The 12,820-nt window shown below is 43.5% G+C and overlaps 1 protein-coding gene across 6 annotated transcripts in view; it reads right to left on the reverse strand.

Annotated features, from left to right (window-relative positions):
* Positions 1-12,820, reverse strand: part of SPATA31F3 (SPATA31 subfamily F member 3) — a 69,334-nt gene that overhangs the window by 1,988 nt on the left and 54,526 nt on the right. The window contains exons 1-4 of one of the 6 annotated variants that reach the window (XM_061425623.1): positions 3,288-3,536; positions 2,763-2,808; positions 2,172-2,232; positions 743-1,257 (exon numbers count right to left, since the gene is read on the reverse strand). In XM_061425623.1, coding sequence (XP_061281607.1) covers positions 743-1,257; positions 2,172-2,232; positions 2,763-2,808; positions 3,288-3,431 — 766 coding nt within the window. In that variant the 5' untranslated portion in view covers positions 3,432-3,536. Of the gene's footprint in view, positions 1-742; positions 1,258-2,171; positions 2,286-2,762; positions 2,809-3,239; positions 3,537-12,820 lie in introns of those variants that run through there. The other 5 variants (XM_061425624.1, XM_061425622.1, XM_061425626.1 and 2 more) reach the window with 5 other exon arrangements.

The raw sequence follows: 12,820 nt of genomic DNA on the forward strand, positions 1-12,820 counted from the left end.
TTAATAGAGGCTTGCTGATAGAAAAATGAAGAAGCCCAAATTCAGGAGAGTGGGAAGAACGTGGGTCTAACTGAGGTAGAGGAAATTTTAGACAGTCTGGAGATTAATAAATCATTGGGGGGAAAAAAAGAGATCAGGATCGCCTTTTGGGGTAAGACGTTTAGGAATAGACCAGGGACTCAATGTGCAGAAAAGAGGAACTAAGGAAAGACAGCTGTGTTCTGCTGCAGCCAGCACACTGAGGCCTCAGTGCATCCCCCAAGCAATGGACAGAGACGACTTACAAACTGAAATATGAAAGAGGGTAGAGACAGGATCATAGGGTTTGGGATTTTTTTGCACTGATATTTGTAGAGGGTCCACAGTGGATCCTTCAAAAACAGAAAGATTGGGTAGACTGGCTTACCTCCCATGAACCTCAGGTCAAGGGAGATAAAAGCCCATATTTTCAACAGAGGCCTTAGAGGTAGCATTCATGATGAAAGAAATGGTAGTGTTTCCATCCAGGACTGGAAAATTTGGGGGCGGTATGACATAAGCTGCCATAGGAACCTTCCAAAATCTTGGGAACCCTCAGGTATAGATAGAAATGCATGCATTACATACAAATACTTAAAGATATATCAGTGACTGGGGGAGACGGGAACATTAGATGAAGGGAATCAAGGTAATAGGGTATTTTAGGTTTGTGAGCTTGGTGTTCAGGGAAAGAAAGGGAATCAGATTTTCAAGGGCTACTGACCTTGTTTCTTCAGAATACCTTCAGAGTTGCTCTTCTTCTTGACATGCTGGTTCACAGGAATCCTAGGCTCTTCAAGGCTCGAAGAAGACAGAGCTCCTGCGTCCAAGGGCAACTCTGGCCCTCGACATTCCTGCCTTAGCTGCTGGTGACCAGCCCAGTATTGGCGGATGCTGATTGCACTCACAGACTTGGTGGCTGGCTTAGTGGCTGACTTGGCAGCTGACTGGGTTACAGATTTCTGATTTGTTACTTGTGACACTGTGCGGGTTGCTGATGGAAGTGAAAGCTGTTTGAAGGGCAGGGACTCCTGACTCTGATCAAAAGAGAGACTAGACATGGACAAAACCTCTAGGCAAGAGGAGCCCTGAGATGGCCCCGAAGAAGTAGGGGTGGTCAGCATAGTCTCACCGGATATCAACTGCTGAATCTCCAGAGCCACAGAATTGCAGATTTGGCAGCAGGGGTCTGCACACAGGAGCCGCCGCACACTCCCTTCCTGAGGAAGCCAGCCCTGGCTGGGAAGGGAAGCATGGCAATCGTTTGTTACCGACGCAGTAACATCTGCCTCTTTGCCAGTGTGTGGCCTGAGACAGACCTATGAGCTCTTGCTTTCTACCCCCGATGCTGTTATTGCCACTGCTTTTCTGCAGAAACATTCAGCAGGTTAGGGCTAGCTAAACTTGACAAGGTCTCAGACAACTGGTGGGAACACAGGGCCTTGAGAAACTGGGAGGCGGGTGAGCTCTCTGCTGACCTGTGCTGAGAAGCTGAATTGGGAGAAGGGAACCAGGCAGGTGGGGGAGCCAATGGTTAGCTGATGGGGCAGCACCAGAGACATCACCAGGTAGAACCTGGAGTCAGCCTCGCTTGGGGCCACGGAAGTCCTGTGGGAGCTCTGCATTCTGGGGATTAGATGCACACATCTCTTAAGAGCCAATTCCTCATTCTGTAGAGCTCTTAAGAAGGGGATAATATGACAAGCTCCTGCCTGAGGGTTGTCCCAGGAACTGGCCTCCCTGAAGACAGAACCAGAGGAGGTAATGTCAGCAGGGTCCAGGGGTCTGCCCTTGAAAGGGAGCGGCTGTAAAGAGAATGTGAAAATGATGACTTGTTTATGTACTTAACTATCCATTCTCCTGACTGGGTAACTTGTCTCATGGTTGGGAGAAAACCCACATCATTAAATTCTGTCAAATCCTGACTTCCAGCACCTTTGTGAGCCTAGCCCAGAGCACAGCTGGAAGACCCCTCTCCACTGAGACGTCTGACCCCACCCTCTCCTCCACCAACTCTCACCCAGGGCTCCAGGCTCCATGTGTCTGGCTCCCTCTCAGCCATTCTCCTTCTGCCCAACCCTGCCGCAGGCCAAACACAGAAATTACCACAGGCCATACTGGAAGGTGGGAGACTGCAAAGAGCAAGAGATCACCTTCGCATGATCGAAAGCAGCTCCAACGGCTTGTCAGCTTCTTTCCGGGAATGTCTCCTAGCTGATAAACCAGGAGACAGTGTTACACGGAACAGGAAGGAATTCAGGGATATCCTACAGGAGGTTGAAGGAGCTGAATGACAGGAGACTGCAGACAACCCCCCTCCCCAGTCAGCACTCTGAGGGCACATCTGGGTACAACTTAACCAGGTATGATGTGCTCTCCTAGACCTACTTTCATTTACCTTCACAACCACACTATGAGTGAGATAGCATCATCAGATGCCCATTTTATGGATAACAAGACTGGGAGATGAAATGACCTCTACTGGGTCATAAAACTAGTAAATGACACAGTTGAGGACATCTCCCCTACTTCCTCTTCACTCCCAGGGGAAAGGTGGAGAATTTTGGAACATTCCCAGGTTCTCATTTCCCACCCAAAAAGTCTTCTTGGAGGATCTGTCAACTTGGGGAACTGGAGCAATGGTTAGAGCACCCAGCGCCTGGCACCAGGGGTCACTGAGGGCCAGGGTCCATGCAAGTCTCACCCCCAGGGGAGGGAAGTCAGAGCAGAGACTGGGACTTTACCTCTTGGTGTTTTCTCTTTAGCCCTTTGTTTGACTTTCTGGTGATGCTTAAAGACAAAATAGAGTGTGAAGTGTCTAAACTGGGACAAAACCTGCAAATATTTCCCAAACTTCTTCTGCTTCAATTCTATACATTCTGCTACCTTTTTCCCTGCTCTACCTTTTTCACCCCATCATTTCCTTTCTCTTCTTATTTCTGATTCATTTCAAACCTCTTCACACTCCATACCTCCACCCCCATTCCCTGAACAAGTTCTGTGGGAAATCAGAATAAGACGAGAGAAAGGGGAAAATGGAATAAAGGACAGGTGATCTAGTAGACAAAGGACTTTAGCCATCCAAGGCTCTAAAAGTCCACCAGCTGAAAGGATCGCCCAAATCTGAAGGTGTACTGGGATCCAGTCAGGAAACTTCCTCCATTAAAAAAAAAAAAAAAAAGCAGGGGTAAGGGTAATGAGAAACAGTGAAGGGATAAAACCTTGTCTGAGGTGTAATTGGTTCAGTCATGGTCATAGTGTTTCCCTACCCGGCAGCAGTTCCTGTTAGGTCCCAACTTTAAACCTCGGTGGTTCTTTTTCACTTGCCAAATAATTAATGCAATAATAATGATGGAGCCATAAGTGTAAAAGGGATATCCAACATCCCACAAAATAAAAGTAGGGCTCAACATAATCTAAACCTTACTAGCCATCCCTCTTCCTAGGCTTCCTAGGCTTTAAGGGTCTTAGAACCTAACACCTCCAAATCCTAGACCTATTGTCTCTGCCTCACAGAGCATAGAACCAAACCAGCAGACTGCATCACAAAGCCCTCCTGTTTCCTAAGTCATGCATGGCATCACAGACCTTTATTTGTCTAGGAGAAGCTCATGTGACACAGTGTTAAGGTGAGGGTGTCTGGTTGACTACATGGGTTGCAGAGCCTGAGCCTAAAGATGCCAAGTCACAGGAAGCAAATACTCCTTCATGCCCTCTCTATTCTCTCTATCCTGATGGCTCAGCCTTCAGCTCTCAGATAACAGTCTGGCATCTATCCCCAGATAACTGAGTCTTTATGTACACTGTGTGCCCTAAAAGAGAGATAGTGGATTGGTCAGACAAACTCCATGAACTATATATATCACTGTTCTGAGAAGATAACTAGGAAACACACAAGAGGACAGTGTATACATTATCCTATTAAGTCTTGGACAGTGAAGTTTGATGTCACAGGCAATAGGTGGGCAGTCATGAAAAGGACTGTAATTATCGTGGCAAGAAAAGGACATAGCTTCTGTTCTTTTAAACAACTTTCTGAGTTAAAGGAGTGCTCCCAGTCTGTGTGATCAAGCTTTTGATGGATGAGAAGAAACTGTAAACAGTGCCTTCCAAGGAGGAACATGATTGAGGCTCACTTCTGGAGCTTGGTTTTCCAGAATGGCCTTTACAACTCTCAGTAGTATCCTGTGGAGTATCCACTCATTGAGGTGAGTTACTGGCAAGACTAAGGACCACAAACTTGGGCTCTTGGGTTGAATCCACCATGGCTGGAGTGGTTGGCTGAAATGTTTATGAAAATCTGAATCTGAACACCTTTAGGCAGGTCAAGCTTTTTTCTGCTCATTCTTAGTACCCACCATCCCCATGTCCACTGATTTACATATTAATGTTAACTTCATGATCCCTGTCAACATTGTGATATGCCTTTAAGACTCCAGGATTTCTGAATTTCCTAAGAAATTCTTGCCCTGATGAGAATGGTCCCATAGCCCCCAAATTCTCAGGCTCAAAATCTCTGAAGAGGCTATTTGGTCCTTCCTCCAGCATTCAATCTACCACTGAACAGATGTGGTGAGCCAACAATCTGTGTTCATCCTTAAGCTGCCCAGTCTCAAAGGTACAAAGACATTTGAGTTATATTACCTGCCTGCTCTCAAGTCAGTTAAAAAATCTAGTTTCAAACACAAAAACTAATTCACAATCAAAAACCCACCTTATTAAGAGTTGAATCAGGACTTTCCTGGTGGTCCAGTGGTTGAGAATTTGCCTGCCAATGCAGGGACAAGAGTTCAATCCCTGGTCCGGGAAGATTCCATATGTCAGGAGGCAACTAAGCCCATGTACCACAACTACTGAGCCCATGCTCTAGAGCCCAATAGTTGCAACTACTGAGTGCTCTAGAGCCCATGCTCCACAACAAGAAAAACCACCACAGTGAGAAGCCTGCACACCACAACTAGAGACTAGCCCCTGCTCGCCACAACTAGACAAACTTTGTTGCTTTGTGCACAGCAACGAAGATCCAGCACAGCCAAAAATTTTTAAAAAGGGTTGAAACAAGAACCAGCATTACTAGGAGCTTGGAAAGAAGGGTGTAAGGTGTTATTTAATGGGTATGAAATTTCTATATGAGATGATGAAAAGGTTCTGAAAATGGACAGTGGTGATGGCTGCACAGCACTGGGAATGTACTTAATGTCACTGATGTACACTTAAAAGTGGTTAAAAGAATAAAGTTCATGTTGTATATATTTTACCACAATTTAAAAAAAAAAAAACAGTCATTGGCATGAGGAATTTTTTTGCTATCTATAAGGAAGAATATTCTGAAAATAATTTGGCAAAGAAACAGATTACTGAATATTTTTCTTCAATGTCCTTTTTTACAGAAGAAAATAAAAATAAAATAGATCCTTAAATTTAAGATAATTTAAGAAGAGTCTCATCCTGAAAATGGGATGAATTTTAACCATTTCAACATTTTTCCTAAACTTGTAAATTCTGTAATATAGGAACGAGAAGACATTTCCAATTAAAGAGAACTGAATGACAGGTTGTGTATATGTGTTAGTCGCTCAGTCGTGTCCGATTCTTTGCAGCCCCATGGACTGTAGCCTGCCAGGCTCCTCTGTCCATGGAATTCTCCAGGCAAGAATACTGGAATTGGTTGCCATTCCCTCCTCCAGGGGATCTTCCCCCCAGGAATCAAATGCAGGTCTCCTGCATTGCAGGTGGATTCTTTACCATCTGAGCCACCCAGGAAGCCCAAATGACAGGTTATTAATAATTAGTTAAAAAGCAGCTTGCATCGGCTTTTTAGCAGCAAGTCAAGATACCTAAAAAGTGACTTGAATTTTTTACAGTTGTCATTATTCCTCCCCAACCAAGTTCATGCTTCCTGCTCTGTGCTGCTGCAAACGCTCTCAGTCTCCCATTAACCTGACCCAGTGTAGCACTGTGTGGTGCGCAGGGTCCTCCCCAACCCCGGGCTATGAATGTAAGTAATTAACAAACTTCTGTCAGGCTTATAAGTCCAGCGTCAGGTGTCGTACTTTCAGACATCCCCAGGACCCCAGGGTTACCAACAGGACAAAGAGGAGGTGCACACAACACTCCATCTCCTACCCAACCCACTCCTGCTTCCTGCAGCTACTGCTGCAACTTTGCTCAGTCTCCCAATAGCCTCTTTGCCCCAGACAAAATTATCAAACTTGGCAAACTTGGTACCAGCTCCAACCTGTATACTATTTACCTTAAAGATAATCCATGGCCGCTGTCCTCCCACTAGGCCATTAAAACCATCTGCTACAGACTCCTCTACTGCAACTTACCCAGACCTTGCTCTTCCATCTCAGAGATGAGGAGGTAGAGCCGAAGACAACCTTATACCTTTCTGCAGACCAGACCTTTAGTACAGGCTTATATATTGATCGGGTACCTACTGACAGAGGGTGCTTGTGTGGATGCGACAGAGGGATCAGCGTCTTCCTAAACAAAGGCATATTTGCGTAATGAACACGCTGTCATTTTTGATGATGTGGACATGGATTGTCACATTTGCCCTTCCTGCCACATGGTTTACTGTGAATGGCAAACAAGGGAGATGAAGTACATCAAAGGCCTCTGTGGACTCTACACAGAGTCCTGTGTGGAGGGTACACAACTGCAAAGGATTCAGATTTGTCTGTTTCGAAAAAACTTGCTAAAGCAGGACCCTGCTCTCGTAATAATGCTATAGTGCCACAATTATAACAGTAGAATTTCTTCGGGAAACTGTTCGGGATTATTGATTCACATGCAACATGGGTCATATCATAGCCCAATAAAGAAAAATCCTCACAGGACACTAGTGTGATTTTGTCCCTCCACACAAGCCTTATGAAGGAGCTTTGCTGTGTCTCATTCTCAGAAAACACTAGTGAACATCTTTAGATGTCTCACATGATGGGGACAGAGAGGCACAGTTGCTGCCATTCAGAAGCAACATTTTTAGACACTAGCATTTTTATTAATGCCCAAGTGTTGGACAGGGAGTTAGACAAGAAGACCAGCGCTCCACAGCAGTCACTTTGCTATGCAGAAGTGTAGTAAAATGATAGAGGCACCAGAGGGCAGCACTTGCCTACCCAACATGTCCCAAGGATTCTGTGACAGAAACTTTAAACGGCCATCTGTTGCACTGCCTCCCAATCCTGGCCTTACATCAAAATTACTGGGAGGCTTATCAAAATATAGACTTCCTGGCCTCACGCCAGACTTAATGAATCAGAATCTCTACAAGCAGGGTCTTGTAACCTATGTATTCAATTTTCAATAAGTGTCAAAATAATTTTCAAGCAACAAACACCGGGCTTTGGGTGTGCATTTGGGAGCAACGGGACTGCAGAGAACAACAGTGCTTCCTCCTACCCCAGTTTCACTGACATACAACTGGCACATAACACTATGAGTTTACGGTGAGGTAAACAATATAATGATTTGTTATATGCAGGCACTGTGAACTGGTTACCACAATAAGTTTAGGTAATGTTCATCACCTCACTTAGATTTTTTTTCCTGTAATATATTCAGGTCAGGAAGCAACAGTTAGAACTGGATATAGAACAACAGACTGGTTCCAAATAGGAAAAGGAGTACGTCAAGGCTGTATATTGTCACCCTGCTTATTTAACTTCTATGCAGAGTACATCATGAGAAACGCTGGGCTGGAAGAAGCACAAGTTGGAATCAAGATTGCCGGGAGAAATATCAATAACCTCAGCTATGCAGATGATACCACCCTTATGGCAGAAAGTGAAGAGGAACTCAAAAGCCCCTTTATTGATGAAAGTGAAAGAGGAGAGTGAAAAAGTTGGCTTAAAGCTCAACATTCAGAAAATGAAGATCATGGCATCTGGTCCCATCACTTTATGGGAAATAGATGGGAAACAGTGTAAACAGTGTCAGACTTTATTTTGGGGGGCTCCAAAATCACTGCAGATGGTGACTGCAGCCATGAAATTAAAAGACGCTTACTCCTTGGAAGGAAAGTTATGACCAACCTAGACAGCATATTCAAAAGCAGAGACATTACTGTGCCAACAAAGGTCCGTCTAGTCAAGGCTATAGTTTTTCTTGTGGTCATGTATGGATGTGAGAGCTGGACTGTGAAGAAAGCTGAGCACTGAAGAATTAATGCTTTTGAACTGTGGTGTTGGAGAAGACTCTTGAGAGTCCCTTGGACTGCATGGAGATCCAACCAGTCCATTCTAAAGGAGATCAGTCCTGGGTGTTCTTTGGAAGGAATGATGCTAAAGCTGAAACTCCAGTACTTTGGCCACCTCATGCGAAGAGTTGACTCATTGGAAAAGACACTGATGCTGGGAGGGAATGGGGGCAGGAGGAGAAGGGGACGACAGAGGATGAGATGGCTGGATGGCATCACTGACTCAATGGATGTGAGTTTGAGTGAACTCTGGGAGTTGGTGATGGACAGGGAGGCCTGCCGTGCTGTGGTTCATGGGGTCGCAAAGAGTCGGACACGACTGAGCGACTGAACTGAAGAACTTTTAAGATCTACTCTTGGCAACTCTCAAACACATAATATCATTAACTACAGTCATCACACTATACATACATCAGAACTTATTAATCTTATAACGAATTCTGTACCTCTTGATCGTCTTCATCCATTTCCCCCACTTCCTCTCCCTGACCACCGATCTATTCTCTGAACGAGTCTGGTCATTTATTTTTAGATTCCATACATAACTAAGATCATATAGTATTTGTCATTCTCTGTCTTGAGATATAGTTCACTCAGCATAATGCTGTTAAGGGCCATCTGTATTGTTGCAAATGGCAGGATTTCCTTCTTTTTTATGGCTGAGAAATATTCCATGATATCATATTCTATATCCATTCACTGCCAACAGATGCTTAGATTGTTCCAAGTCTTGGTTATTAAAAATAATACTGCAATGGGCATGGGTGTTCAGATATCTCTGAGAGATAGTGATTTTCTTTCAGGTACATATCCAAAAGTGGGATTGTTGTGTCAAATTTAAAGCAACTTTATTAAAAAATTCCTCCTATAATAGATGAGTTTGACCATCACTGGTCATGACCTAACTTAGACAGTGGTCTATAAACAGAAGTTAAGAATTCAGGAACACAAGGAAGAAAGGAGAATCAGTCCTGACAGAGAAAAATTACTATGTGCCAGGCCCTTTACACATCACATCATTCAGTCTTTACCATCAACCCAGACCCAGGTATTATTATCCCAAGTTATATATGAGGAAACTGAGTCACCTATAAGTAAAGTTACTGCAGATGGTGACTGCAGCCATGAAATTAAAAGACACTTGCTCCCTGGAAGAAAAGCTATGACCAATCTAGACAGCATAATAAAAAGCAGAGACATTACTTTGCCAACAAAGGTCTGTCTAGTCAAAGCTATGGTTTTTCTAGTAGTCATGTATGGATGTGAGAATTGGACTATAAAGAAAGCTGAGCGCCGAAGAATTGATGCTTTTGAACTGTGGTGTTGGAGAAGACTCTTGAGAGTCCCTTGGACTGCAAGAATATCAAACCAGTTCATCCTAAAGGAAACGAGTCCTGAATATTCATTGGAAGGACTGATGCTGAAGCTGAAACTCCAATACTTTGGCCATGTGATGCGAAGAACTGACTCATCTGAAAAGACCCTGATGCTGGGAAAGATTGAAGGCAAGAGGAGAAGGGGATGACAGAGGATGAGATGGTTGGATGGCATCACCAACTCAATGAACACGAGTTTGAGTAAACTCCAGGAGTTGGCGATGGACAGGAAGGCCTGGTGTGCTGCAGTCCATGGGGTCACAAAGAGACGGACACAACTTAGCAACTGAACTGTAAGTAAAGTAACGTTTGTCTGAGGTCATATAGCAACTTAGTGGTGGATAGTTAGTTTCTAAATTCCACTAAGACTTGCAACCTTCAATCCAATCAAATTGAGAGAATACAGACATACCATATGATTATAAGATGTTTGAAAGTGCAGTCTACTCACATGTTCAGTCATTTTTGAAAAGGGCCACCATAAATAAAAGGAACTTAAAACAAGAGCCGAAGAGCAAGTCTGGGTCCAAAGGTGTCCAATGTCATCCAGATCATACCTACTTCTCATCGGTTATGCCCCTCAGGCATCAGGCTGTCACAGCCCAGTGACATTAGCATCTGAGTGCCCCATTCACACTCCTGGTTTGATTATAGCCTCATCCAGTATCTTCTGACTAGAAGGTAACTTTCAAAGTAAATAAACCTATATAAAGAGAATAACCTGACCAGCAGGTGGGAGTACGCCAGGTCCTTTGCAATTATATTTCCCAGTGAAAACTACTACATTAGCATGATGATTTATGCCTTAGACTCTTTTCAATTTAATTATAGTTGATAATTCAGTTTACATACAGTGGGTTTCCTGAAGAGACCAATTGGCTCAGAGAACCCTGTTAAGATGTAGTCTTTCTACTTTACAGCTGAGGAAAGTAGTATACTTGGCTCCTAGTTCTCCCTCCTTTCCATTTCTCATGGTTACTCTCCATCCTGCTGACCAACTGCAGAGGTAGGGAGGGCCATTCTAAACATCAGGCTCCTGCAGTGACAACAATCCCCAGCCTTCTCACAGGGGAGAGCAGCACCCAAGCTGCCTTCCTCTTGTGTTTCTCCCACTAGTACAGAGTCAGTTCAGTCACTCAGTCATGTCCAACTCTTTGCTACCCCATGGACTGCAGCACGCCAGGCCTCCCTGTCCATCACCAACTCCTGGAGTTTACTCAAACTCATGTCCATTGAGTCGGTGATGCCATCCATCTCATCCTCTGTCGTACCCTTCTCCTCCTGCCTTCAATCTTTCGCAGCATCAGGGTCTTTTCAGATGAGTCAGTTCTTTGCATCAGGTGGCCAAAGTATTGGAGTTTCAGAGTAGTATCTATTACAGACTGTTTATAGAATAAAGCATTGGGTGGAGGCAAAAAAGTTTATTCAGAAGTGAATCCCGATAACTTTAAAGTAGGAAATAACAGTCAGAGAAGGAAATGGCAACCCACTTCAGTATTCTTGCCTGGAAAATTCCATGGACAGAGGAGCCTGATGGGCTCCAGTCCATGGGGTCACAAAGAGTTGGACATGACGGAGCACGCATGCACACACAAAAATACTCAAAATAGCTCAGAGTGTGTCTGGTACAGATAAACTGCTATATGAGTCTCCTACAAAGAGGAGAGGGATTATTTTTGGCTGAAGTGATCTGGGAAAGCTTCATGATGTAGAAAACAGCATTTAACTTGCTGCCTGAAGCAGAGAGAGGATTTTAATTCGTGAAACTGGAAAGAGAGAGTGATCCACATGCAGGAGTTAGCATGCATAAAACTGCTGGAACCTCTGTGTAATGGTATGTGGAAATAACAGAGGGATTTCTGAAATATTTATTTTACTCTGGGTACATTTTATTCTGTATATATTCGATCTTAATGAAGTGAGGTTTAGATTTCATGTTGTTTTTGTGTAGAAACTAAGGTTGTGGATATCTCTTTGTGCGTGTATTTTTCTGCATCACGTGGACATGAACTGTGGAGATGGGTCTCCTAAATCAGACCATATGTATCTCTAGGTATAAATGTCTGTGTGGGTGCATTTCTCTACAGATTTTCTGATCTTTGTGGGTGTGTGCACATGCAGTCCTGGGGGGATGGGAAGGAAAGAGTAGAGGTGAGGAGGAGAAGGAAGAGGGGAAAGAGAATGAGAAGTTGTTGAGGTAAATCTGTGTCTGAAGCTCAAATGTGAATCCTACCCATCATTAGTATTTTAAATAGCTGATAATTGATGGTGCCATCATCCTTGGAAGTTCTTTTTCTAATAATAAAACATTTATTGGTAAAGGACAGCATCTCAAAATGCTATCTTTTATCCATCACATTCAATGTCTTTTCAAATATCTTTTCATTTGTCCTTCCTTTTATCCATTTTAATCCTCTTTTTGGATTTTTTTTTTCTTTTGGTGTCTTTTTTCCTTATGCTCCCAGTCCTAGTAATTTCTTTATTGGAATTTTGTCTTTCTGTATGCTTTCCCCCTCTCCTCTAATTTAGAAAGCTAATACCATACCCTGGCTCAGAGGTTAAAGAGTCTGCCTGCAATGCAGGAGACCCAGGGAGACCCAACCTGGGTCAGGAAGATCCCCTGGAGAAGGAAATGGCAACCCACTCCAGTATTTTTGCCTGGAGATTCTCATGGACAGAGGAGCCTGGTAGGCTACAGTCCATGGGGCCACAGAGTCAGATACGACTGAGCAGACTTCACTTTCACCCACACCCCAGAAAACAAGTGTTTTTAATTTGGGAAAGGGGTACTTCATGTGGTACCCCTAAAATATCTTTAAAGGTATTTCAGATTTGATCTTAGGTTTTATCTTCACTGTCACTGCCACAGTCAATTCAACAAATTTTAACTGTGTGCTTTGGTGTATGTCCACAGCACTGTTCCAGCTACTGAAGAAACAGGGAAAAAATGCCTAGAATAGTCAACCAATTATATTAATGATCATCTTTAAGTAACCAACTTTTCTTTTCTCCAGACATAGGGAGAAAACTAGAAGACAGAAAAGCACGAATGATTTAGCTAGTTTTTCCAAGGGCATCTACTACATATCATCTTAAGAAAACTAAAGTAGCAAATAAATCCAGTGAATTTGCATATTTTTTCATATTTTTTAATATATTGCCATTCCAAGAAATGAGAGTAAATTGAAATTATGTTTAGTGAGCAGTATTTTTGCATCTG

Source organism: Bos javanicus, chromosome 8, assembly GCF_032452875.1.
Source record: "Bos javanicus breed banteng chromosome 8, ARS-OSU_banteng_1.0, whole genome shotgun sequence".
Taxonomy (NCBI): domain Eukaryota; kingdom Metazoa; phylum Chordata; class Mammalia; order Artiodactyla; family Bovidae; genus Bos; species Bos javanicus.